The sequence below is a fragment of the Pongo pygmaeus genome, chromosome 8 (genome assembly GCF_028885625.2).
Source record: "Pongo pygmaeus isolate AG05252 chromosome 8, NHGRI_mPonPyg2-v2.0_pri, whole genome shotgun sequence".
NCBI lineage: Eukaryota > Metazoa > Chordata > Mammalia > Primates > Hominidae > Pongo > Pongo pygmaeus.
In genome coordinates, this window is record NC_072381.2 from 17,904,073 (window position 1) to 17,928,912 (window position 24,840).

Genomic DNA, 24,840 nt, shown 5'->3' on the forward strand with positions numbered 1-24,840 from the left:
TCTTTTAAAAATCTATTTGGAAGACTTATTTTCATGTTCAGATTACACAAGCCCTTTTTGAAGTATTGCAAATATATGTAACTTGTCTTCACACTTTTATATCTTTTTGATGAAAAGAAGTTCTTAACTCAAAAATAGTCCAGTTTATTTCTTTCCTTTATGGATAGTGCTTGGGTCACTTGTAGAAGATTTTGTCATTGTGAATCTGAACTTCAAAGTCTTAAAATCTTTCATATATATATTTTTTTTTCTTTCTTTTCTTTTTTTTTTTTTTTTTGAGATGGAGTATTGCCCTATTGCCCAGGCTGGAGTGCAGTGGTGCAATCTCTATTCACTGCAACTTCCACCTCCTGGGTTCAAGTGATTCTCACCTCTCAGCCTCCTAAGTAGCTGGGACAACAGTCGTGTGCCACCACACCCGGCTAATTTTTGTATTTTTAATAGAGATGGGGTTTCACCATGTTGGCCAGGCTGGTCTTGAACTCCTGACCTCAAGTGATTCACCTGCCTTGGACTCCCGAAGTGCTGGGATTACAGGTTTGAGTCACTGTGCCCAGCCTCCTAATTATATTTTGAAGGCTATATTGTTTCTTCATTCTTTTTTAGATTTACAGTACATCTGGAACTGATTTTTGTATATGTTATGCAGCAGTGAGTTAATTTTTTCCCCACATAACATTCAATGGACCGAGCACTAAAAAATCCATCCTTCCCATATTTCTCTGCTGTGCCACCTTTGTTATAAATCAAGTGTAGGTATACATAATTCCTGTGCCAACTCTACACTGTCTTAGTTCTTGCAGCTTTATACTAGTTCTTCATATCCAGAAGAGTAAATCTTCCTAGCTTATTCTTTTTCTTCCAGAATTTCCTGCCTTTTTTATTTTCGTATAAATTTTAGTGTCAGCCTGTCCTTTTCCTCAAAAAGTTGGAATATTGATTGAAGTTGCATTGAATAGTATCATTTTTTTAAAAAAACTCATATATTTGAACTCTTTTGTCTTTGTTATTTAGAAATAATTTATCCATTTGGGGGAGATTTTCTCTATGTACAATCAAATAGTCTATGAATAATGATATTTTGTTTTTCTTCTTTCCAATATTTACACTGTTAATTTCTTTCTTTCTTTCCTCTCTCCCCTTCCTTCCTTCCTTCCTTCCTTCCTTCCCTCCCTCCCTCCCTCCCTCTCTCTCTTTCTTTCTCTCTTTCTCTCTTTCTTTCTTTCTTTCTTTTTTGGAGTCTCACTCTGTTGCCCAGGCTAGAGTGCAATGGCGTGATCTTGGCTCACTGCAACCTCTGCCACCTGGGTTCAAGTGATTCTCCTGCCTCAGTGTCCTGAGTAGCTGGGACTACTGGCATGTGCCACCATGCCTGGCTAATCTTTTTTGTATTTTTAGTAGAGACGGGGTTTCACCAAGTTGGCCAGGCTGGTCTCAAACTCCTGACCACAGGCGATCCACCTGCCTCGTCTTCCCAAAGTGTTGGGATTATATGCGTGAGCCACCGCACCCAGCCTACACTGTTTCTTTCTTTCTCTGGCCCATTACCCTGGCTAAGACCTCCAGGACAATGTTGAACAGAAATGGCCATGGTGGCATCTTTGTCTTATTCCTGATTTTAGAGGGAAGACTTTCTTTTTTTTTTTTTTTTCCTTTTTTATTTTATTTTTTTTGTTTATTTATTTATTTATTTATTATTATTATACTTGAAGTTTTAGGGTACATGTGCGCAATGTGCAGGTTAGTTACATATGTATACATGTGCCATGCTGGTGTGCTGCACCCACTAACTCGTCATCTAGCATTAGGTATATCCCCCAATGCTATCCCTCCCCCCTCCCCCCACCCCACAACAGTCCCCAGAGTGTGATGTTCCCCTTCCTGTGTCCATGTGTTCTCATTGTTCAATTCTCACGTATGAGTGAGAACATGCGGTGTTTGGTTTTTTGTTCTTGCGATAGTTTACTGAGAATGATGATTTCCAATTTCATCCATGTCCCTACAAAGGACATGAACTCATCATTTTTTATGGCTGCATAGTATTCTATGGTGTATATGTGCCATATTTTCTTAATCCAGTCTATCATTGTTGGACATTTGGGTTGGTTCCAAGTCTTTGCTATTGTGAATAATGCCGCAATAAACATACGTGTGCATGTGTCTTTATGGCAGCATGATTTATAGTCCTTTGGGTATATACCCAGTAATGGGATGGCTGGGTCAAATGGTATTTCTAGTTCTAGATCCCTGAGGAATCGCCACACTGACTTCCACAATGGTTGAACTAGTTTACAGTCCCACCAACAGTGTAAAAGTGGGAAGACTTTCAATATTTCATCATTAATACAATGCTTTCCATAGTTTTTTTTAAATTGTGGTTTGTTTTTATTTCTGTTTTTTGTGGGGCAGGGTCTTGCTCTGTCACCCAAGCTAGAGTGCAGTGTTGCAATCACTACTCACTGCAGCCTCGACCTCCTGGGCTCAAGTGATCCTCCCACCTCAGCCTCTCAAGTAGCTCGAACCAAAGGTGTGTGCCACCACACCCAGCTAATTTTTTAATTTTTCGTACACATGGGTTCTGGCCTTGTTGCTCAGGTTGGTCTCGAGCTCCTGGGCTCAAGGAATCCTCCCACCTCGGCCTCCCAAAGTGCTGGGATTATAAGTGTGAGCCACCACAGCTGGCCTTGCCATAGCTTTTTGTAAACACTTTAAGCAGATGAAGGAAGTGTTCCAAAGTGTAGCCGGAATTATCTGAGTTCTGTCTTCTTGGAAGACCCTAAATGTTAATATTTGTTCCTCTAGCTCTTTGAGGCTGGATTCTTAGAAGCTCTCCTCAGCAGTAGAGTTGGAAGGAATTACTCCTTCAATATTACAGGGAGCCCACTACTATATTTTTGCATGCATTTACCAAGGTCTGTCTTTAACTGAAAATATGCTTCCATTGATATGAATCCTTATGACAGCTTTAGAAATGGTTCAAAACCTTGTGGTGTTTAAAACCTGACAAGTTAAAAACTAACCTTCTAGTTTTTTAGTCAACGTAATTATAATTAATTTAGTGTTACATTCAGACTATTGAAAGCATTTTGAGTAAAGAAAGCACAATAATTTAATGCTTCTAAATGGTTTTCTCTAAACAGGTTCAAAAGAGCATTAATGGATCCGCTGATGTCTTACCTGATATGTTACCTGACCTGCCTGTATCTCTGGTTCTGTCATCCCTGATCATGGTTGATATTATTGAAAAGCTCAGGATATATCCACTTAGAGGGAGTCAAAAGAGTAAGTGTTTTTTTAAATATGAATATTTTTTAAAGTTTGATATGTCTTTCACCTTTCTGCCACTCTGTTATCTGACAACATGTTTAATCATACCTTTTCTTAGGGCTAACATTACTGATAGAAGATTGCAAATGAAGATATCTAAACATAATTATTTTTAAACCTACCTTGATAGCTAGATAGCTGCTTTTGTTTGCTATTTGCATTTTAGTAGTACTGATAAATTAAAAATTATCAAATAGTTAATACCAAAAACCTTAATGTTTATTCCAGCAGGAAATTATCCAAGTAAATTATTATAGATGTATATTTTTCTAGGAAGTCTCTTAAACCTTATGTTTAAATGAATTAATAAAAACTTAGTTTGGAGACTTTTACTACAGGAATTAATATGACTGTGGTAGTTGTGTCCTAGATAATCATGTGTTTTTCATTGTGAATTATAAAAATGCCAAAGATCACACTAATAAAACCAAGATATGGCTGGGTGCGGTGGCTCATGCCTATAATCCCAGCATTTTTGGAGGACAGGATGGGAAGATGGCATGAGCTCAGGAATTTGAGACCAGCCTGAGCAACATAGCAAGACACCATCCCTATAAAAAAATAAAATTTAAAGAAAACCCAACAAGATATGTCACATCTCCTCCAAAGTGATGAGTTGAAACTAAATACAGATTGGCCCTTACAAAAAGATGTTTTGTTAATGGAATATTTTATTTATTTAGTCATAAATTACTCCAACTTTCATTAAATTTCATGCGGTAGTATCTGTGTTTAATTGGCAATATTTGTATGCTAGTTACCGTGTGGCTAAGATTTTGTCATGTTGTGCATTTGAAATGGGTAAGGTTTGTCAGATTTTCTGACGGGGTGAATGGAGTCAACTGAGTGAGCCTCAGGAGACAGCTTCAGAGTGACGGGGTCACCACTGTGGCTCGTCAGTCATTTATGGGTCAGATATCAGTACCTTCCAGTCACTCTTGCTGCTCAGATGGAAAGCAAAACTGAGGTGGGGGCCACTAGGAAGTTGGAGAATCTGAGCCTGTCACTTTGTGCTTCATCCCTGGGTGGGAGATGACGGTCTGTTATGTCTAACATAACACAGGTGACATGTAGGTAGATAAGATGGCAGCCGGGGCCATCTGTTGAGTGGAAAGCACACCCAAGTCACATCTGTCCTCCAGAGTCAAGCGTATTTGTCTTAAACTCAGGAGAGTTGGGAATCTCCAAATCCTTTGCTACATCTCTAGATTCCTTAAGAATGCAAATCTATTTTTAAATTTAATTTTTTTTTCTATTTGAGCTGGGGTCTTACTATGTTGCCTAGGCTGATCTAGAGTTCTTGAGCTCAGGAGATCCTCCTGCATCAGCCTCCTGAGTAGCTGGGATTCTAGCTGTGCACAGCTGCACCCAGCTTTAAATTGGATGGTTTCTGATGACTCTGTATTTTCCATATTAATATAAATTTCCTGTCTAAGTTAAAAGGTCTTTTTAAAAAAGAAAGACACATGTATCTTTTTGGGAATAAGTTAATGACATTTTATTTTTGTTAGTGATAAGTTGTTTTTTTTTTTTTTTTTTTTTTGAGATGGAGTCTTGCTCTGGAATGCAGCGGCATGACCTCTGCTTTCTGCAACCTCTGCCTCCTGGGTTTAAGCAATTCTCCTGCCTCAGCCTCCCAAGTAGCTGGGATTGCAGGCATGTGCCACCATGGGTGGCTAATTTTTGTATTTTTAGTAGAGACAGGGTTTCATCATGTTGGCCAGGCTGGTCTCGAACTCCTGACCTCAGGTGATCCACCCACCTGGGCCTCCCAAAGTGCTGGGATTACAGGTGTGAGCCCCGTGGCTAGCCATTAGTTGGGTTTTTAAAGGGGAATTTCCTTGTATCCATAACTTCAATAATGACATTGAGAACTGAAATAAGACATCTAAAGAAGAAGTAGATCTGGGGGAGAAGACTCTAGCACATTTTGTACAACTGCTTCTCACTTGAAGAGCCTCCTTCTTGAGCTTTTCTCCGTCCAAATTTAGGAAGATTAGTGTCTGGTTTGATAGTTCCACTGTTTAATAAATTCACACTTAAAAAAACAAGCAGTCACTTGAAATGCTTTTGTAAATATGAATGATACATGCTTTTAATTTTTATGTAAACCTTGAACCCAAATAGTCTCCTACACTCATTTTAACATGAAATTAATGATATAAATTATGTAAATTTGGAATCCATGAGGTTTTCTCATTTATTCCTTGGAACATGAATTAATATATGAATACATTAACGTGTAAATCTTAAATACATAAATCTGAACCTAAGCAAATATAACATAAATATAGTTTCACTACAGGTGATACTTGCAAGTAAAAAAAATTGACTAGAGGCGGGGGATGAACAAGATCTAGAATAATTTGGCTCCCTTTAGGAAATGTGGGAAAAGTGAGTATGTTCTTAGCTCTTTCCAGATAGTCTGAAATGCATACATGTCTGTCAGCTAGCAGCAGTTTGGACTTTATGCTAGATGAAACCAACATAATCTACAACGCTTTGATTTATGGACACTCTTACAGCATCCTAACCATCTTCATTCCAAGCTACAAAACTTTTATCTTCGGGTAGCTTTTCTTTTTCCAAAATTTTAAATAAGTTATTCTGCTGACGAAATATGCTTATGCTTAAAGTAGTCTTCACTGGACCAAGGAATCCTTTCTACTAACTTCCTATTACCAGTGGAAATATCTCAGTATCAAGTAATTATCTTGCAACAGCTTCTAAGTGCATCGTTTCATGGAGGTTGAGCCGTGCATGGGAGCATTTTTCTGACACATGGATCTCTGCCGCACGGCAATCTCACAGATGTACGTGGTACCTAGGAATGCCAATCCCCAGTCCTGTGCACAAATAACAAGAATACAAAGGATAGCCTGTGGGTACAAATGAGCACACCTTAATGCTTCCATCTGAATTTTGCTAACTGAATCTCATCTGTCAGTGCTCATTTAGCATTGCAACCATACCTGTTTCTAGGACATTACCATTTCTACGGAGAGATAGATAGGTTGCCAACTCTCTCTCCAGGCCCAGCTCCCTGGCAATCATGACCTTGAACCACCTAGAGGCAAAGTGAGCTCACATCTAAGGTCTTGTGATTGCTGCTGCTGCTCTGGGCAATTTCAGCTTTGTAGGCAGAGTGACCCATCTTGGTGGGGTACACACTGATTTGAGGCTCAACAGTGAAGAAGAGGACTTTCCTCTCCTCTTCCTCACTGTCTTTTCTCTGCTCCCATTTAATTAATTAGTTAATTAATTAATTTTTTTGAGACAGAGTCTTGCTCTGGTGTCCATGCTGGAGTGCAGTGGTATAATCTTGGCTTACTGCAACATTTGCCTCCTGGGCTCAAGTGATCCTCCTGCCTCAGCCTCCCAAGTAGCTGGGAATACAGGAGGGCACCATCATGCCTGGCTAATTTTTGTATTTTTAGTAGAGATGGGGTTTCACCCTGTTGGCCAGGCTGGTCTCGAACTCCTGACCTCAAGTGATCTGCTTGCCACAGCTTCCCAAAGCGCTGGGTTTACAGGCATGAGCCACCGTGTCCACCTGCTGCTGCTGTTTTAAACCAGACCCACAGTGGGTCTCCTGTGCCCTTATTTGTTGGTGCAGACCCCTGACTACCTTGCTGCATCTGCTTTGCACTCAGCTTTTCACTCTCACTTGCAAACCCCTCGGCATGCTATTTTCTACCACCCCTGCTCGGCTCTGCTCTAAATGCTGTTGGTGCTGCTGTTGCCTGTGTCTGGGATATTGGTGGATGTTTTGCTGGTGCTTTAGATTGACTTCCTTTCTTCTGCTGGTGGGAATATTGGCTTCCTGCCACTGAGTTCTAGTTTTCTAAAGAGGTCTCAGACAGAGCACTAGAATAACTGTTTTTTCTTGGAAACAACAGCCTTTTAGCACTTAGAGTGTATATGTACCAACAAATTGGCTGGGCTTCAGTGATTTCAGGTAATGGCCATTCTGCTCCCTTGGAAGCCACCATTTCCCCTCCCACCTGTAGACCTCGTGGCTGAATGTGGCAGAGCCAGACTCCTTCTTTGAGGCAGCTTTTCTCCATGGGGGTCTCATAGGTCCTCGAATCAGGCATAGCTGTATTGCCTGAACCTCAATCCTTGCCACCATTAGAGTCCTCTCCCTGTCACTGCCTTGATTCCTTAACCCCCATCAAAACCAGTGGGTGCAAACAGACCCATGAAAGTGTCCATGATTAGAGAGGGAGTTTTCAGTCCTATCTTCAAGACTTATTTAAATAGGACTTGCAGCCCAGGCCAGACACCCTGTTACAAAGTGCTACAATGGATTATAATAGCTAAACTACTATGGTGCCACAGATGAAGGAAAACTTCATTTTATCTAAGGTGTTGAAGGTAAGAAAAGACTAAAGGGAAGATCTTGGATTTGCAGGAGTTCGTAGGTAGACATGGTAAAGAAAGCTTTCTACATAGAAGAAAGGTTGGGCCTCCAAGAACTAAGGTGTGTATGTAGCAAATGGCCATGTTTGGGAAACGAAAATGAAGCAGTGTTGTTGTCTGGGGTGAATACCCAAGGTTCATCATCTTGTGCCAAGAAGATTAAGGACATGGACACACACAAGGAGTGAGTTTAGGAGCGGAGGTTTAATAGACAAAAGAAAGAAAGGCGAGAAGCTCTCTCTCTTTTGAGACGGGGGGGCTCCTAAATGGGAATTCTGGCCCATGACAGAGTGCACCGGGTTTTATAGACATGCTTTAGGAGGTGGTGTCTGATTTACATAGGGCTCACAGATTGGTTGGACCGGGTGTGATGTTTACATAGCACCCGGAAAAGGCTGGTTGCCCTACCCTAATCTTATTATGCAAATGGGCTTTCCACTTGGCTGGTGCCATGTTGCCTGCTCCTCACTCTACACGCAGCTGGAAAAGAGAAGGGAAGATGGTGCCACCATTTTGACCATGCCTGGTCCCAGGTGGCCTTTTCCTATTGGCACAGCTTCCAGCATTCACCCATGCACGCTTCCAGCTTGCTTGTCTATGTCTACAGCTCGACTTTACAAGCTGCTGTTTGTTAGAAAATGATTTGGGAGTGCTTTTCATTAAAAAGAAAACCTTACCAAGGACTCCTGTACCCTCATATCTGCCTAAATAATTTCTTCTTAACTCCTATATCAAAATAAGCTTGGTTGGATTTCACACCTTGATCAACAAACCTGGTGCTGGGAGGCAAATTGCCTTCTTAAAACCAACTACTGTTCATTAAATTGTCATTTCAGAAACCTAAAATGTTACTTCAAGACTGACTGTAAAAATTTGCATGCAGCCGGGCACGGTGGCTCACGCCTGTAATCCCAGCACTTTGGGGGGCTGAGGTGGGGGGGATCACCTGAGGTCAGGAGTTCGAGACCAGCCTGGCCAACATGGTGAAACCCCATTTCTACTAAAAATACAAAAATTAGCCGGCCGTGGTGGCAGGCGCCTGTAATCCCAGCTACTGGGGAGGCTGAGGCAGAAGAATCGCTTGAACCCGGGAGGCAGAGATTGCAGTGAGCTGAGATGGCACCATTGCACTCCAGCCTGGGTGAGAGAACATGACTCTGTCTCAAAAAAAAAAAAAAAAAAAGGAAAGAAAATTTGCATGCGTGTGTGTGTTGTTGTATGTGTGTGTTTGGGAGAAGGGAGAGCTTCATCATGATGAACAGTATTTTCGTGTGTTTAAGAGTTTATGTTTTATGTGAGATTTTATTTGGGGGGAAAAAGGTTCCTATGCTAAATGTTTAAAAATCATTAATCTAGGGCTTCATTTAGCATTGTAACCGTACCTGTTTCTAGGACACTACCATTTCTACGAAGAGATAGATAGGTTGCCAACTCTCTCTCCAGGCCCAGCTCCCTGGCAATCATGACTGCACCACCTAGAGGCAAAGTGAGCCCCCATCTAAGGTCTTGTGACTGCTGCTGCTGCTCTGGGCAATTTCAGCTTTGTAGGCAGAGTGACCCATCTTGGTGGAGTACAAACTGGCTTGAGTCTCAACACCTTTGAAAAACAGATAAACCTTTTAACATGCCATATTGAATTTTTTCTTTCTAATGTTTCATTTTTCCAAAAGAACACATACTCATTTAAAAAAGTTATAAAGAGAGATAAACAAAAAAGAAAAGGTAAACCAACCATAACCCTACAAACTAGAAATTTTTAACTGGATAGCATCTTGATGTACATTCATCTATTAAGAAAACCTATTCTGCAACTATTTTTTTTTCTTAATATACGGTGGGCATCGTTCTCATTATTACGTCTTCTTTTTGTTTTATTTTGTTTCATTTTGAGACAGTCTCACTCTGTTGCTCAGGTTGGAGTGCAGTGGCATGATCTCTGCTCACTGCAACCTCTGGTCCTGGGCTTAAGTGATTCTCGTGCCTCAGCCTCCCAAGTAGCTGGGACTACAGCCATGCACCACCACGTCCCTCTAATTTTTGTATTTTTAGTAGAGACGGGATTTCACTATGTTGGCCAGGCTGGTCTTGAACTCCTGACTTCAAATGATCCACCCACCTTACCTCCCAAAGTGCTGGGATTACCGGTGTGAGCCACCGTGCCCAGCCTTATTATTACATCTTCTACTGTGTAGAAGGTGTTATTGGTCAAATTATATTCCCTTATGTTAATGAACCATGATAATATACCTAGCAGATCCCCAGTTGTTGAACAACTAGATTTGCTCCAGTTTTTAACTATGATAAATCCTGCTGTTATGAGTCTTATTCAGAAGTAAAAGGGTTGAGAAGGACAAGGATATGGTTAGAATGCCTAAGGTGATATGCTTTTGAGTTAGGCAGGGCAGACAAGTCACGGTTAAAGCACGTGTCCATGTATAGTGCAGGTGGGTTGTGTTTAAAGTGCCCTGTGCTGCGTGTGGGAGTCAGAAACCTCTCAGTGAGTTGACTGGCAAAACAGAAGCTGGGGATGGAGAGAGTTAACTGGATGGGAGTTAATGATATCATTGGATGGGAGCCGAATGATATCAGGATGATGACTGCAGAGTGTCCTCAGAAGGCCTGGAGCATCTGCTTATGCCCAGACTCCTCAGCAAGAACACTGCCAGAAGAAAGTGACTACTAGGGACTGGCTACACATGCTGGGAATGTAGAGGCGCCCATAATGGGATCGTATATACCGTGCGGTGTGGCAAGAGGGGTTTGGCTGCATTAGGGAGAGCCGCATGGTCAGAGATGGCTGGCTAGAGGTGAGGTCAACAGGCTATTTGAGTGGAAAACCTCAGCGCCCTGCAAAGGAGGCGGTTTCCACTATCACATCAGCGACAGGTGCCCGGTATGATGTTGGCAGGGTAAGGTTTTCAAATAAATCTGCTCCCAGTGGCCCTCGTCCAATGCCTTCTGTGTGGTCTTTTAATATCAGAAACTTGAGTCAGTGCCTGCAGGCACCTCAGCAGCATAGATGGTTATTTCCTTAGGTCAAATGTTTAGATGCAGAACTTCTGGCTCAAAGTCCATGCAAGCTTTTAAGGTTTTTGATATGTGTAGTTAAATTGCTCCCTCTAAAGAACTTACCCTCTAAATAACAATGTAAAGAAATACCTGTTTCTCCTTAACCTTACAACCTAGCAACACTGGAAATTTATTCCATTTCCTCTCTTGCAAAATAGTATCGTAGGCAGAATAGTACCTTACCGCCTTTATAATTTGCTTTTTAAAGTAGTAGTTGTAGTTGTGTTTGCCATCTTCTCATAGGCTTATTGGCCATTTGTATTTTCTTTTAAATCATATATTTAAGTCCTTGATCTGTTTTTCAGTTGGTGTGGCCATTTTTCTTTTATTTTCTTCTTCTTCTTCTACTTCCTTTTTTTTTCCCACTGATTCATGAGTTCTATAAATAGTAAGGATGTTAAGTTTTGCCTGTCATAGGTGTAGTGTATGTTTCAGGGTTCTCATTTGCCTTTTAATTTTACTATGGTGTTTTTCATATAGGGAATTTTAAATTTTGATGTCATCCAAGCTATTAGTATTTCTGTATGGTGTAGTTATGCTTAAAAAGTCTTTTTTTCACTACAAGTAAAAATTATTTACCAATTATTTTCCCAAAGCAGTTTACATTTAAATGTTTAATGAAGAAAAATTGAATTCTCTATAGGATACAAGTTGGTTAATTTATAAATAACCAATAAATCAGACAGGATAGTCAACATGTTTATTTACCTGAGCTGGCAAAGTTTTTAGACTTCTGTTTCTATTGTATTTCTTCTGGTGTTTCCAACATATAAAAAAGCACTTAATAGAGTGCTTTAAAAATATCAGTGCCAAGCACAGCTGCCCCAGATGAACTGAATCAGGATCTTTGGGGATGGGATTAGGCATATTTGGATTTTAAAAAAGGAAACCTCATTGAGTGACCCTGATTTATATCTCTAATTAAGAGCAGTGCTTCTCATCCTTGGCTGTACATTAAAATCAACTATGGAAATTAAAAGTTTTGATGCCTAGGGTGCTCCCTGGTTAATGAAATCATAATTTTCTGGAGTGAGGCCCAGGCACTACTAATTTTTAAAATTAGTGATTCCCAGGTGATTCACAGTTGGGAAAATAATAGGAGTGGATAGGGAGAAAGCAAGCAGGGGGAATTTACATCAGATAATGCCCCAATTTCTTCACGAAATAGGAAGCAAATTTTCTGCCGAGAACAATGGAGATGGATGGAGGGGAGAGGACCCAAAAGAATGGGGAAGCTCTGGGGTAACTGCTGTGGGGAATGGAGATGAAGTGGGCGAGGGACAGGGAGACAGATGGATGAGTAATGTTGAGTGTGCAGCAGAAATTGGAACCAGGAATTTGTTCTGGGGCCGATCAAGATAATGTGATTTTTTTCCTCACTGAGGCTCAGAAATCTGGGCCTTGCAGGTTGAAAAGATAGAAGCGTTAGGACTGACCCAGGTTTGGGAGTTTGGAGAGCCGGAAGGAAGAAGGAAAAGGAACTGTTTCTTTCTGAGTTATTTCTTCTTGGTGTTGACTTACCAGAATATAATTTCTGAAAATGAATGCCAACAATAATTTTTATGGAACGTCTAAGCTATTGCCATTGAATCGGGGGCCACTGGTTATCACAAATGCAGGGACTCTTAGCCGTGGGTTTCCACCAGAGATCATCAACGTGTCTTCACTATACATATGCATGAGCTCTACCTACCGATCAACAGACCGGAAGACAGAACCTGGCATGTGTAATTTTTTAAAGCTCCACCATCGATTATGATGCCCACTCTGAGAACCCCTTACTATAGAAAGTACTAGGAGCTGTCATAAATATCAAGTTAAAAGCAGAGAGGCCATTCCAAGCACAGGCCAATCCAAATTCTTAAAGGGAACTGGCTTTCCAAATTTCCTTGAAATGTAACTCATGACACTTTAACCAAATAGCATGTAAGAGATGTCATAGACATTAAAAGGAAAAAAAAAAAAAAAGCACGCAGCTTTTTTTTCTGAATAAAATGAATGGCATTTTGAGTTCCTCTTTAGTTCTTTTTAAGAAATAGCTTATTATACAAGATGAGCCCCGAGTGTGAGCTGGATTTCCATAATGTGTTGTTTTGCAATGTGCTCAGGGGTGAGTATGAGGAACACTGCGTCCGGGGACCAACCGGGGGGGGATATTTCCTTTCCTACCCTCCCTTTGCTATTTAGAAGAAGGAAGTTTCAGGAAAGTATGTTAGTTCTAGGATTTTTTTTTCCTCTTCTCAAGAAATAAGTGGCCATCTACTAGACTGGGGTAAGAGAAGGGTAGGATTTCTGATTTATATCTTCTAATGAAATGCCAGCTGTCTGGATTAGAGATTGGGCCAAAAGCTATACTGGAGTGAGCTGGGTACCAACAGACATAGAATGTCAGGTGCTATCAAAATTTTCAGTGAAGGCTCCCTTTGATTTTGACAGCTTTATATGATTTTAATAATTTGGCATTAAATTGTTTTTTTTTTCTCAGTGGGCAAAAGAATTGTGAATAATTTTAGTTTATTAAATGAGACACTTGCAAGTCACAGAATACTTTGGAAACAAATATTTCAGGGAGACTGATGGGAATAAGGGAATAAAAGAATTCAGCATGTGTTACTTTATAATACCAAGCCTTGTGTTCCATATTATTATGGACCACGAAAAGCTTATGGCCCCAGTTTGACATTAAAGGCATAGGTCACTGATTTTCAGTATTTACATTTTCATATCTTAGGTTAAAGAGAGCTGATCAGCTGCGTAATGTGTGGATGTTCTTTTTCTCTTCTGTTTTTTGAGACAATGTCTCATTCTGTTGTCCATGCTGGAGGGCAGTGCCACGATCACAGTACACTGCAGCGTCGACCTCCTGAGCTCAAGTGACCCTCCTGCCTCGGCTTCCCAAAGTGCTGAGATTACAAGCATAAGCCCCTGGCTCAGCTGATGTTCTTGATCATTTGTTGTTGACATTGTGTGTATACTAATAGTAAGGTCCTATCTAGAAGAACACTGCTTTTCTCACGCTCTGCTTCCACTTGCTATTTTGGGACCCTAAGTCCTTCTGTTTCTGGATGTGTGTGCATAGGTGGGTAGGTGGGGGGACTGGAGGGTTCTCAGGGCTTCTTCCTATGAGATCACAAACACGATCTTCTTGAAATTACACATCTGCCCTGATACAGTTTAGCTGTGTCACTACCCAAATCTCAACTTGAATTGTATCTCCCAGAATTCTCACGTGTTGTGGGAGGGTCCCAGGGGGAGGTAATTGACTCATAGGGGGTCTGTCTTTCCCTTGCTATTCTCATGATGTTGAATAAGCCTCATAAGATCTGATGGGTTTATCAGGGGTTTCTGCTTTTGCATCTTCTTCGTTCTGTCTTGCTGCCGCCATGGGAGAAGTGCCTTTCACCCTCTGCCATGATTGTCAGACCTCCCCAGCCATGTGGAACTATAAGTCCAATTAAACCTCCTTTTCTTCCCAGTTTTGGGTAGGTCTTTATCAGCAGCATGAAAACGGACTAATACATGCCCTTCTTCCCCCTGCCTGGTGACCCCTGACACTACTGGTGCCTGGATGGTCTCTGGCATGCTTTGAAGCACTGCTGCTGCTGTTGGTGCCAACTGTCTGCCCAAGCACTGTGGACTGTGCCATGCCAGTCTGCGCTGGCACCCTCTGTGGGGCCTGATGTCGCATTACATCCTCTCTTAGTGTTGAGCTATGCCGGTCCCCAGCCTGTGCTGCCAGGTGCTCCCCACGTCTTCCAGCATGTGTTAGTGGAATCAATCCTCATGGCCTCGCTTCAGGGGCTCCCTCCAGGACTGGGCCAGAGGGGCATCTGAGCAGTAGACTCTGTGCAGAGCTCCACATTTTACCCATTGACTCTATGGGAACCAGAGTCAATGGTTGGGCTGAGCTTTCATGCTTTGGCTTCCTTGCCTTAGTGCAGGTTTTTTCCCCAGAATGCTCATTGCTCCCTCATGCTAATAGATTCCAGAAAAGAAATTCCTCCGACCTTTTTTTTTTTTAAATTTATTTATTATTATTATACTTTAGGTTTTAGGGTACATGTGCGCAATGTGCAGGTTAGTTACATATGTATACATGTGCCATGCTGGTGCACTGCACCCACTAACTCGTCATCTAGCATTAGGTATACCTCCCAATGCTATCCCTTCCCCCTCCCCCCACCCCACAACAGTCCCCAGAGTGTGATGATCCCCTTCCTGTGTCCATGTGTTCTCATTGTTCAATTCCCACCTATGAGTGAGAATATGCAGTGTTTGGTTTTTTGTTCTTGCGATAGTTTACTGAGGATGATCATTTCCAATTTCATCCATGTCCCTACAAAGGACATGAACTCATCCTTTTTTATGGCTGCATAGTATTCCATGGTGTATATGTGCCACATTTTCTTAATCCAGTCTATCGTTGCTGGACATTTGGGTTGGTTCCAAGTCTTTTTATTCAGCAAATCTTTATGGTGGATCTGTTCCATATCAATACCAGGCACTCCACTGGTGCTGGGGGTACAAAGCTGAGCAGAAACAGGCAGAGGCTGCCTTCTGGGAGCTCCTGGTCTAGACGCTCCAGGGCTCTTCAACTACACTAGTAAATATGCATAAACTGGGCTGACGGAGGTTCTTAAGAATGCAGTGACTCAGGTTTAATCCATTATGCATCAGTTTCTGTCATCCGCTCCTGCTGGGATTGCTAGCTCATGTCTGTATCCAAGCACTTAAAACTCCTGAGTATTTGGAATGAAGGAGGAAATATGGGTAGAGGCATTTCAAACCATTTCAAAGTATAGGATTATTTCTCTTTGGCAATGAGATAACTGTATGCACCTTGACATTCTACCTTACTATATATATATTTTTAAACATATTCAATAGTGTATTACTTTTATATATATTATAAAATAAATAAATGTTTCAGGGACACTGATAAGAATAACAGAACATGAAGAATTCAGCATGCATTTATTTATATATTATATATTTTGAGTAAAATATATCTAGAAAGATATATCATTATAAGTAACATAAATAATATAATTAGTTTTATATAAAATATATTGTAAATTAAATAACATTTTCTAGTCTAACCATGTATCTCTTGGGGAGAAGGACCACAATATGAATGAAAAGCTGAAGATTAGGAATTTTAGATTGGAACATTTTTTCAATATTTAAAAATAGAATATTTAAAAATGGATAATATTAAGATTTTAGCAATACTTGTCCAGTGTTAGATAAGTCTATAAAGCAGCAGTAGAAGGAAAAATGATCTCTAAACCATCCAGTGGGCTGGGCATGGTGGCTCACACCTGTAATCCAAGCACTTTGGGAGGTCGAGGTGGGAGGGTTGCTTCAGCCCAGGAGTTCAAGACCAGCCTGAGTAACATAGCGAGACCTCATCTAACAACAACAAAAAAAAAGTTAAAAAAATTTAAACCACCTAGCTTTCTAGTTGTGTCCTCTGACAAAATAATTCTCTTAACATTTTACATTGTATAATATACAGAAATGATACATTTATTTATTGTCAGATTTAAGCAATGAGTGGCAAGGAACTGAAATGGGATCTTAGGGTTTTTGAATTTACTGAACAACAATCTCATGCTTTCTGTAAAGAAAGTTGCCACAACTATTTCACAGTTGGGAATGCATGCCCACAGGCTTTTCCAGAACTGATGATGGGTTGAATGTTTGTCTTAAATTCATTGTTATTATTTGGTGAAAATTTGTACACAGTTTTGAGCACAGGCAGTAGTATACTGGTCAGTGTTTAATCAATTGCCTTTGTGGAGTGGGGTTGAGGAGTGGGGAAGTCCTGATTTGTAGCATTTGCCAATGTCTGTGGTGTAAATTCTCCCACTATGACCGATTTCAAGCTACCAAGGTGATGTCACCGAACACTGATCGTGGAATTAGGAAGAGATACACACCAGAGGCTCTTGTTAGCTGGTGTAAGCTGCCTTCACCTGTGTGGGTTGTATCTGTAGGGTAGCATTTTTCTTTGTGACGTGAACAGGCAAATATGAGAATTAAACTTATGATCTTGTTTAGTCTCTGTAGTGTGACAGTCTTTCTCTAACTTGTGACCTCCCCTGATATACCAGATAATGAGTTATAGTGTAACTGTAGCCAAAGTTAAACAAATTATAGTCACTCTTACTATTTACTGCATTCTAATATATTCTATTCTGTCCCAATTAATTTAAAACAATAAATTATTTCACTATTGCTACTTTTTATTTATTTAACTCATGCATGACCATTCTATATGCCAAACACTATTTTTAAGTGCTTTACAGATACTGACGAATTCCTTCATTAGAACTGACCTGTGAGGTTGATGTCCCATTTCATCATTTATTGCTTGGCAATATTACTTGTCTTCCCTACCTCAGAGAGAGTGTGTCAAAATAACAGTGTTTAGCTGGGTGTGGCGGATCATGCCTGTAATTCCAGTGCGTTGGGAGGCTGAGGCAGAAGGATCGCTTGAGGCCAGGTGTTCAAGACCAGCCTAGGCAACATAGTGAGATCCCCATCTCTACAAAAAATTAAAAAATGAGCCAGGGCCGGGCGCGGTGGCTCATGCCTGTAATCCCAGCACTTCGGGAGGCCGAGGCGGGCGGATCACAAGGTCAGGAGATCGAGACCATCCTGGCTAACATGGTGAAAGCCCATCTCTACTAAAAATACAAAAAAAATTAGCCGGGCCTGGGGGCGGGCACCTGTAGTCCCAGCTACTCAGGAAGCTGAGGCAGAAGAATGGCGTGAACCCGGGAGGTGGAGCTTGCAGTGAGCCAAAATCGCGCCATGGCACTCCAGCCTGGGCGACAGAGCGGGACTCCGTCTCAAAAAAAGAAAAGAAAAAAAGAAAAAAACAAAAAACAAACCAAAATAAAACAAAACAAAAAAATGAGCCAGGCGTCATAGCGCGTGCCTGTAGTCCCAGCTACTTGGGATTCTGAGGTGGGAGGATCACGTTTGCCCAGGACATCAAAGCTGCAATGAGCCAGGATTGTACCACTGCATTCCAGTCTGGGTAGAGCAAGACGCTGTCTCAAAAATAATAAATAAATAAATGATGAGGTTGAAGTTCTGCTTTCTAAGGTTTAGTCCAGAGTGCTGTATTTGAATGGAAGCTGCTAGAAGGGTGAGAATCATACCTATTGATTGTTGCATCTTCCACAATTCCTAGTACAGTATCTTAGACATTCTAAGTGTTTGAGACAGTGAATAAATGAACGGATGAATGAGTGAGCCTGTAGTCCCAGCTCGTTGGGAGGCTGGGGCAGGAGGATCGCTTGAGCCCAGGAACTTGAGGCTGCAGTGAGCTGTGATTGTGCCCCTGCACTCCAGCCTGGGCAACAGAGTGAGACCATGTTTCTGAAGTAAATAAATAAATGAATAAAGAAATAAATAACAGTGTTTCTAATTTACCTTGAAGTGTATTTTAATTTATTGCCTTTTTCCCCTTGTCCTCTGAAATTATTATGACTGCCACTGCTTCGTGTGCTGAATGTTTTTTCGAAAATCATTTTAAAAGGACTGGTAATTTTCTTCTGCTTCATATATTTTTCTCAGTGTTATGCCTAAATCATTCGTTTTTAGGTTCCTCTAACCATTTTCCCCTTGGGAGAAATAGATTTGGTGGATTGTTAATTAAGACTAGCCATATTTGTTTCTGAGTAATTATGTTTTGGCTGCTGTGAATTGGGTAACAATCTCTTTGCACATCAGCTGCCTCTGCTGACTTCTGTGTCTTCATTCTACTGCCTCACATTCGCCTCTAAGTGGCTACTTTTGCACCAACCTAATAAACTTAGAATAAAATCCAAAACTTTTATCCCAGACCATAAGACTCTCTATAATCTGTCTGCCACAGACAGTGTGGTACAAGGGTTAAGGGTTTGGGACTTAAGTTCTGGTCTCTCTACTTGCTAGCTGTGTGACCTTGGAAATAGTGCATAATCGCTCTGTGCCTCAGTTTACTCATCATTAAAATAGGAAAATAGGCTGCATGCAGTGGCTCATGCCTGTAATTCAGTGCATTGGGAGGCTGAGGCAGGAGGATCACTTGGGTCCAGGAGTTTGAGACCAGCCTAGGCAACATAGCAAGTCATCCATGTCTCTATAAAAAGTAAAAATAAAAAAAAAATTATGTGTGGTGGTGTAAGCCTGTAGTCCCAGCTATTTGGGAGGCTGAGGCAGGAGGATCGCTTGAGTCTGGGAGTTGGAGGCTGTAGTGAGCTATGATTGTGCCACTGCACTCTGGTCTGGGCAACAGAGCAAGACCCTGTCTCTAAAATAACATAAAGTAAGATAAAATGGGAAAACCATAGGGTTTTAATAAGTGAGTTAAAGCATATAAAGGGCTTGGAACAGTGCCTGATACGTAGAAACTTCTTAATAGTCACCAGCTCTTTTCCTCTCCCACTTCCTCTCTGCATCCCCCACCTCTCACCAAACTCCTTTCTTTCAGTTCCTGCTAGCTGAAGGATATTTACACAGGCCATTCCTACTACCTGCAAGTTCTTTTTTCCATTCTTCACCGAATCAACTCCTACTCATGCTTCCTATCTCTGCTTAACTGTCAAGTCTCAGACGAGCCTCCTTTGACTCCCCAGTGAATCCCCTTTGATTATCTCTCATCACAGAATTTACTTTCCTTTAAAGCCCGGCCACCATTTATTATTCTATATTTATTGGTGTGATTGCAGGAGACTCACAGTCATGAAGCTAGGAGCTACTTCCATGCTATTTGGCACACCATTTGCCAACGTCTAGCCCAGGCTTGGTACGGCACTCCCGTATTTGCTCATTACAGGCAGTTGGGAGTCTAATGAATGCATTTTTAGCATCAGCTTTCTTCCTGGATGTTTTTAGATGCTTTTCTTTGTGATTCCTTTTTCTTTTCTTCCTCTTTAATTAATTAATTAATTATTTGAGATGGAGTCTTGCTCTTTCGCCTAAGCTGGAGTGCAGTGGTGCAATCCCGGCTCACTGCAACCTCCATCTGCTGGGTTCAAGTAATTCTCCTGCCTCAGCCTCCTGAGTAGCAGGGATTACACACGTGCACCAACGTGCCCGGCTAATATTGTGTATTTTTAGTAGAGATGGGTTTCTCCACATTAGCCAGGTTGGTCTGGACGTCCTGGCCTCAAGTGATCCCCCTGCCTCGGCCTCCCAAAGTGCCGGGATTACAGGCATAAGCCACCATACCTGCCTCTGTTTTTATTTAGATAACATATTGTTTTCCTGTTCTCTTTGCAAGAGAAATGAACACTCTAGAAAATGCCTCACTACTGAATTGTTATCATGTGCCTTTGTTTTACATTAGGTGTTAAAAACTTTTGGAGAACAAGTTAGAGGTAAAAATAAATCCATAAATAAACAACTAAGTAAAGTGTGTACCAGTTGCCTACTTAGCCTCTTGTCTGCTAACAAAATGACATTTTCTTGGTCATTTAGCTTACACAGTGACGACCAAAAGTCGTTTCAGCAACTAGAATCAGATGTGGGAAACTAGATCAAAAGGCTGCTACTTTTACTTTTTACAGGGCCATGTGAGCCTCTCAGGAGGTGAGGAGAGCTCTCTCTTTATGCTTATATCTTCTATAGATTTTGCACCAATGCATATTGTTTTACCCAAACAGAGCAAATAACAACTAACAACAATGGGAAAAAGAATTCCAGCTCTAAGTGGACATTTAGAAAGTACTTATTTGGAAAGAAAACTCATCCTGGAGCTAAAGGGAATAGTATCAAATCCATGAACCTGTACCTTGCTCTGAGATGTACTTGCTGGTCCCCTCCAATGACCAAAAGATTTCTCAGCTTCCTTAACTCTCCCCAGCCCTCTGGGAGGCCATCAGAGCTTTTGAGTTAATGGTTCTAGTACTTCTCACTTGAAAAGAGGAAGCAGAGTCCCTGTACCCCCTAATTTAATTTGAGCTGTGGAGAGATATGAAGTTCACAGACCTAATCTCACCACATACACATGTATCTCATTAAAACCAAACTCCAGCTAAGAATTCATTGTTCATAGCAGCTGCTCTTAGCATCTGAAATGTTAAGACTCTCACTGACTGTTTAAAAAAATGTTAATGTGTCACTTTTGGGGTTTCCACTTCCTGGCTTTGAAACAATGCTGAATTTGCAGTCATCTCTCAAAAGCCCAAATTATACACTGTGTTCTGAGTGTTGACAAAGCCATTTGGATTTTCATTATGACAGTTTCACCTACCGAGAGGGGAACAAAAGTTCTCTAGGACACGACATATTATAAGGCAATATTTTCTATATTGATTTTTAACTTCATTTTTATTTATTTTATTTTTTTGAGATGGAGTCTCACTTGTCGCCCAGGCTGGAGTGCAGTGGTGTGATCTTAGCTCACTGCAACCTCCTCCTACCGGGTTCAAGCAATTCTCATGCCTCAGCCACCAGAATAGCTGGGATTCCAGGTGCCCACCACCACTCCCAGCTATTTTTTTAAATCTTTAGTAGAGATGGGTTTCACCATGTTGGCCAGGATGGTCTCAAACTCCTGACCTCAGGTGATCCACCTGCCTCAGCCTCTCAAAGTGCTGGGATTACAGGCATGAGCCATCACGCCTGGCTCTGTATTAATTTTTTAAATAATACGAGAGGTGCAATGGATACAAATCAGCATCTGAGTTTAAAAAGATAGTTTTATGAATTTAAGAATAATAAATTGTTATATAATTTTCTCCCTTACTTGAGTATTATTTATTAAGATGATTCCCACTCAGGCCACTGTGAATTCTAATATTGGTAAGGAAGTTTCTAAGGTCATGGGTGCTGACATTTACCTATCAATGATTCATACTGGAAGTAATGTGTCATCAAGAATTCAGATTATCTTTTTAGTTTATAAAAATGCTCAATTCACACTTAAACTTTAAAACTAATTAGTTACTTGTATAAAAGAAACTAGAAATGTATTGTATCCTTTAAGCAAACTCCTACTTACAGTAGTTAAGCATTTTATTAGTTATCAATAATAATTTATTTATTTTAAAACGTTTTCACGTTTCAGTTCCATGCGCTTCAACAAATTTTTATTGACTTTGTCTCTTTGACCTTTAGAGCTATTTGGTCTAATGACTCCCTTTAAGTTTTGTCTTATCATATCATATGGCAGCTCAGCATGTTTGCTGAGTAAACTTTGTCAAGTCCTGATAATTTCTTAGCAACCAAAATGGTGTTTTAGTGGATAAATGTTTGAAAAAGAACTCGTTATACCTTCTGTGCATAAAAAAAATGCCATCAACATTGTTTTAGGTCTTGAGATTTGAGAATTTGTACATAATCCAACCTCAACACCCATGTATACATGGAGAGGAACACACATACACACACACGCACATACACACACACACACACACAATGGTATTGCATCACGTGCCCTATTCATTCAGATCACTGGTGTGTTGACCATGGCCACAGAAGAGATGCTTTAGGTTAACCAATCCTAACGATCACTTCAAGAATCTTTGCAAAAGAACAGCTTAAAAACCTTGGATTCAGCATGTCACTCTTCACTATGAATCTCTAGTGGTCAAACAGATTCCCTCTAGGCCGGGCACCGTGGCTCACACCTGTAATCCCAGCACTTTGGGAGACCGAGGCAGGAAGATCACGTGAGTTCAGGAGTTTGAAACCAGCCTGGGCAACATGGAAACCCCGTCTCTACTAAAAATTAGCCAGGCATGGTGGTGTGCACCTGTAATCCCAGCTACTCGGGACGCTGAGGCAGGAGAATCGCTTGAACCCGGGAGGTAGAGATTGCAGTGAGCCGAGATCATGCTGCTACACTCCAGCTTGGGTGACAGAGCAAGACTGTGTCACAAAAACAAACAAACAAACAAACAAACAAAAACAATGGATTCCCTGTTAGTACCAAACTTCACGCCTGGAGATCTGGGGTATGGTAATCTCTGCGAGCCTCTTCTTACAAAATGGCAGGGCCTTTGTCTTAGAAAATGACAGGGTTGGATTGGGGGACTTTTAGATTCACTTGATTTTATGACACTCAAATGTTTTATAATTAGCTCATGATCTATTGCATCTAGACAGGTAATAGCAGCCATAAAGTTAAGAGTTTGTCAATTGGAGTCAAACAAATCTAGGTGTGAATTCCAGCTCTGCCCAGTACAAACTGCATTTGAATATCGGCGTTCTTTAACCTCTCAAGCCCCAGTTTCCATAGTTGTAAAATGGGATACTAATCCCTATTTCTCAGCTTTGTTCTGAGGATTAAATGAGATAATATGTGAAAGTGTATAGCTTAGAAACCAATAATGTTTGTTATTATGCAGTGGTAAAAAATGACTTCGGATCTGAATCCAGGAAAATACCAAGACACCAAGAGCCTTCTCTACCTCTATGTTTTTTCAATGTGCTACTTCAGTGTTATCTTGAAATTCCATGGGTAAAATCGGCCTCAAATAATAGAATATGCGGGGAGGGAGAGCATCAGGATAAATAGCTAATGCATGTGGGGCTTAATATCTAGGTGATGGGTTGACAGGTGCAGCATGCCACCATGGCACATATTTACCTGTGTAACAAAACTGCACGTCCTGCACATGTATCCTGGAACTTAAAATTAAATTAAATTAAATTAAATTAAGTGAAAAACAAAAGAATACGGAGAATTCCACCTTTAAATGGAATAACATTTAAATTCGAATAACATTTGAGCTAAAATGGATACATTTTAAAAACTAAAATGTAAATAAATCTGTTACTTGCAGGTAGCGAAAATGGACACATCCATTCAACCTCTTTGCAACACATAAAAACTGTGACGGAGCAAGTGAGGCAAAGTCACGAAAACGCTGCATCTCCCCAGGCAACCAACAGCACCCAGGCGTCGCAGCCATCAGGAGCCATGACACTGAGCCAGGTGTCTGTGTTCATGGGACCCCAGGAGCCCTCCTGTGACTCTGGAATCCTGAGAATGATGTCCCGGCGAGATGTCCGGGCAGAGTTATTCTTATGGAGCTTTCTCCTGTGGTCTGACACGATAGAAATGGTGCGTGTGGCTGGTCACCCCAACGTGTATAAGTCAAGCTGGCTATACCCAGTCTACATATTCAGTTTTATTTCTCTCCTTCGAATTACATTCACTCCCCAAAACCCTCTTCTCAATTCCCTGAGCATCCTGCTGCAAGATTTACCATTCGTTTTTGTTAGACTTGGTTTAATCATTGCCCTGGGGACTATCACACCCGTACTGGGCCTGTGTAAAAATATCCTCGTGACTCTCTCTTACATTTACTTCAATTACCTAACCAGACTCAGGATTTTTTCTGCCTTCGAAATGTCTCCATTTTAAAAAGAAAATGGGATCTAGTAAGGCCTCTTTGTGATACCTGTGTACACATTTGTAATCCTTCTATTTTTCTTGGGGTGTAGGTGTTTGCACTATAAAGGAAATGACTAGATTGTAGAGAATAAGCCATTTTTACTAACTCTAGCATATCAGTTTTTTTTTTTTGTACATATACAAATGGTGCTAAATTTAAGTAAAGTAATATTCTTATAAGTTGGCTCTCAGGTATTTCTAGAAAATGTTAGCAGTTAATTTTAGTTAGTTATGCATACTGAGGTCCCCAACCCCCGGACCATGGTCCCAGTACCGGTCCGTGATCTGTTAGCAAGCAGACCGCACAGCACGTGGTGAACCTCAAACTGAGCATTCCCGCCTGCATTCTGCCTCCTGTCAGATGAGCAGCAGCATTAGATCCTCATAGGAGCCCAAACCCTATTGTGAACTGCGTATGCAAGGGATCTAGCTTGCGCTCTTTAAGAAAATCTAATACCTGATGATCTGAGGTGGGACAGTTTCATCCCAGAACCCAACCCCACCCCCAACCCTGGCCGTGGAAAAATTGTCTTCCACAAAACTTGGCCCTGGTGCCAAAAAAGATTGGGGACCGCTGATGTATACCACACTTTTTCTAAGAATACTCTTCAATAGAGCCT

The 24,840-nt window shown here is 41.0% G+C and overlaps 1 protein-coding gene across 1 annotated transcript in view; it reads left to right on the plus strand.

The window, feature by feature from the left end:
* TMEM236 (transmembrane protein 236) overlaps nucleotides 1-24,190 on the plus strand; it is a 45,455-nt gene extending 21,265 nt beyond the window's left edge. The window contains exons 3-4 of the mRNA XM_054436620.1: nucleotides 3,141-3,282; nucleotides 23,607-24,190. Coding sequence (XP_054292595.1) covers nucleotides 3,141-3,282; nucleotides 23,607-24,190 — 726 coding nt within the window. The remainder of the gene's footprint in view (nucleotides 1-3,140; nucleotides 3,283-23,606) is intronic.
* The last annotated feature ends 650 nt before the right edge of the window (nucleotides 24,191-24,840 follow it).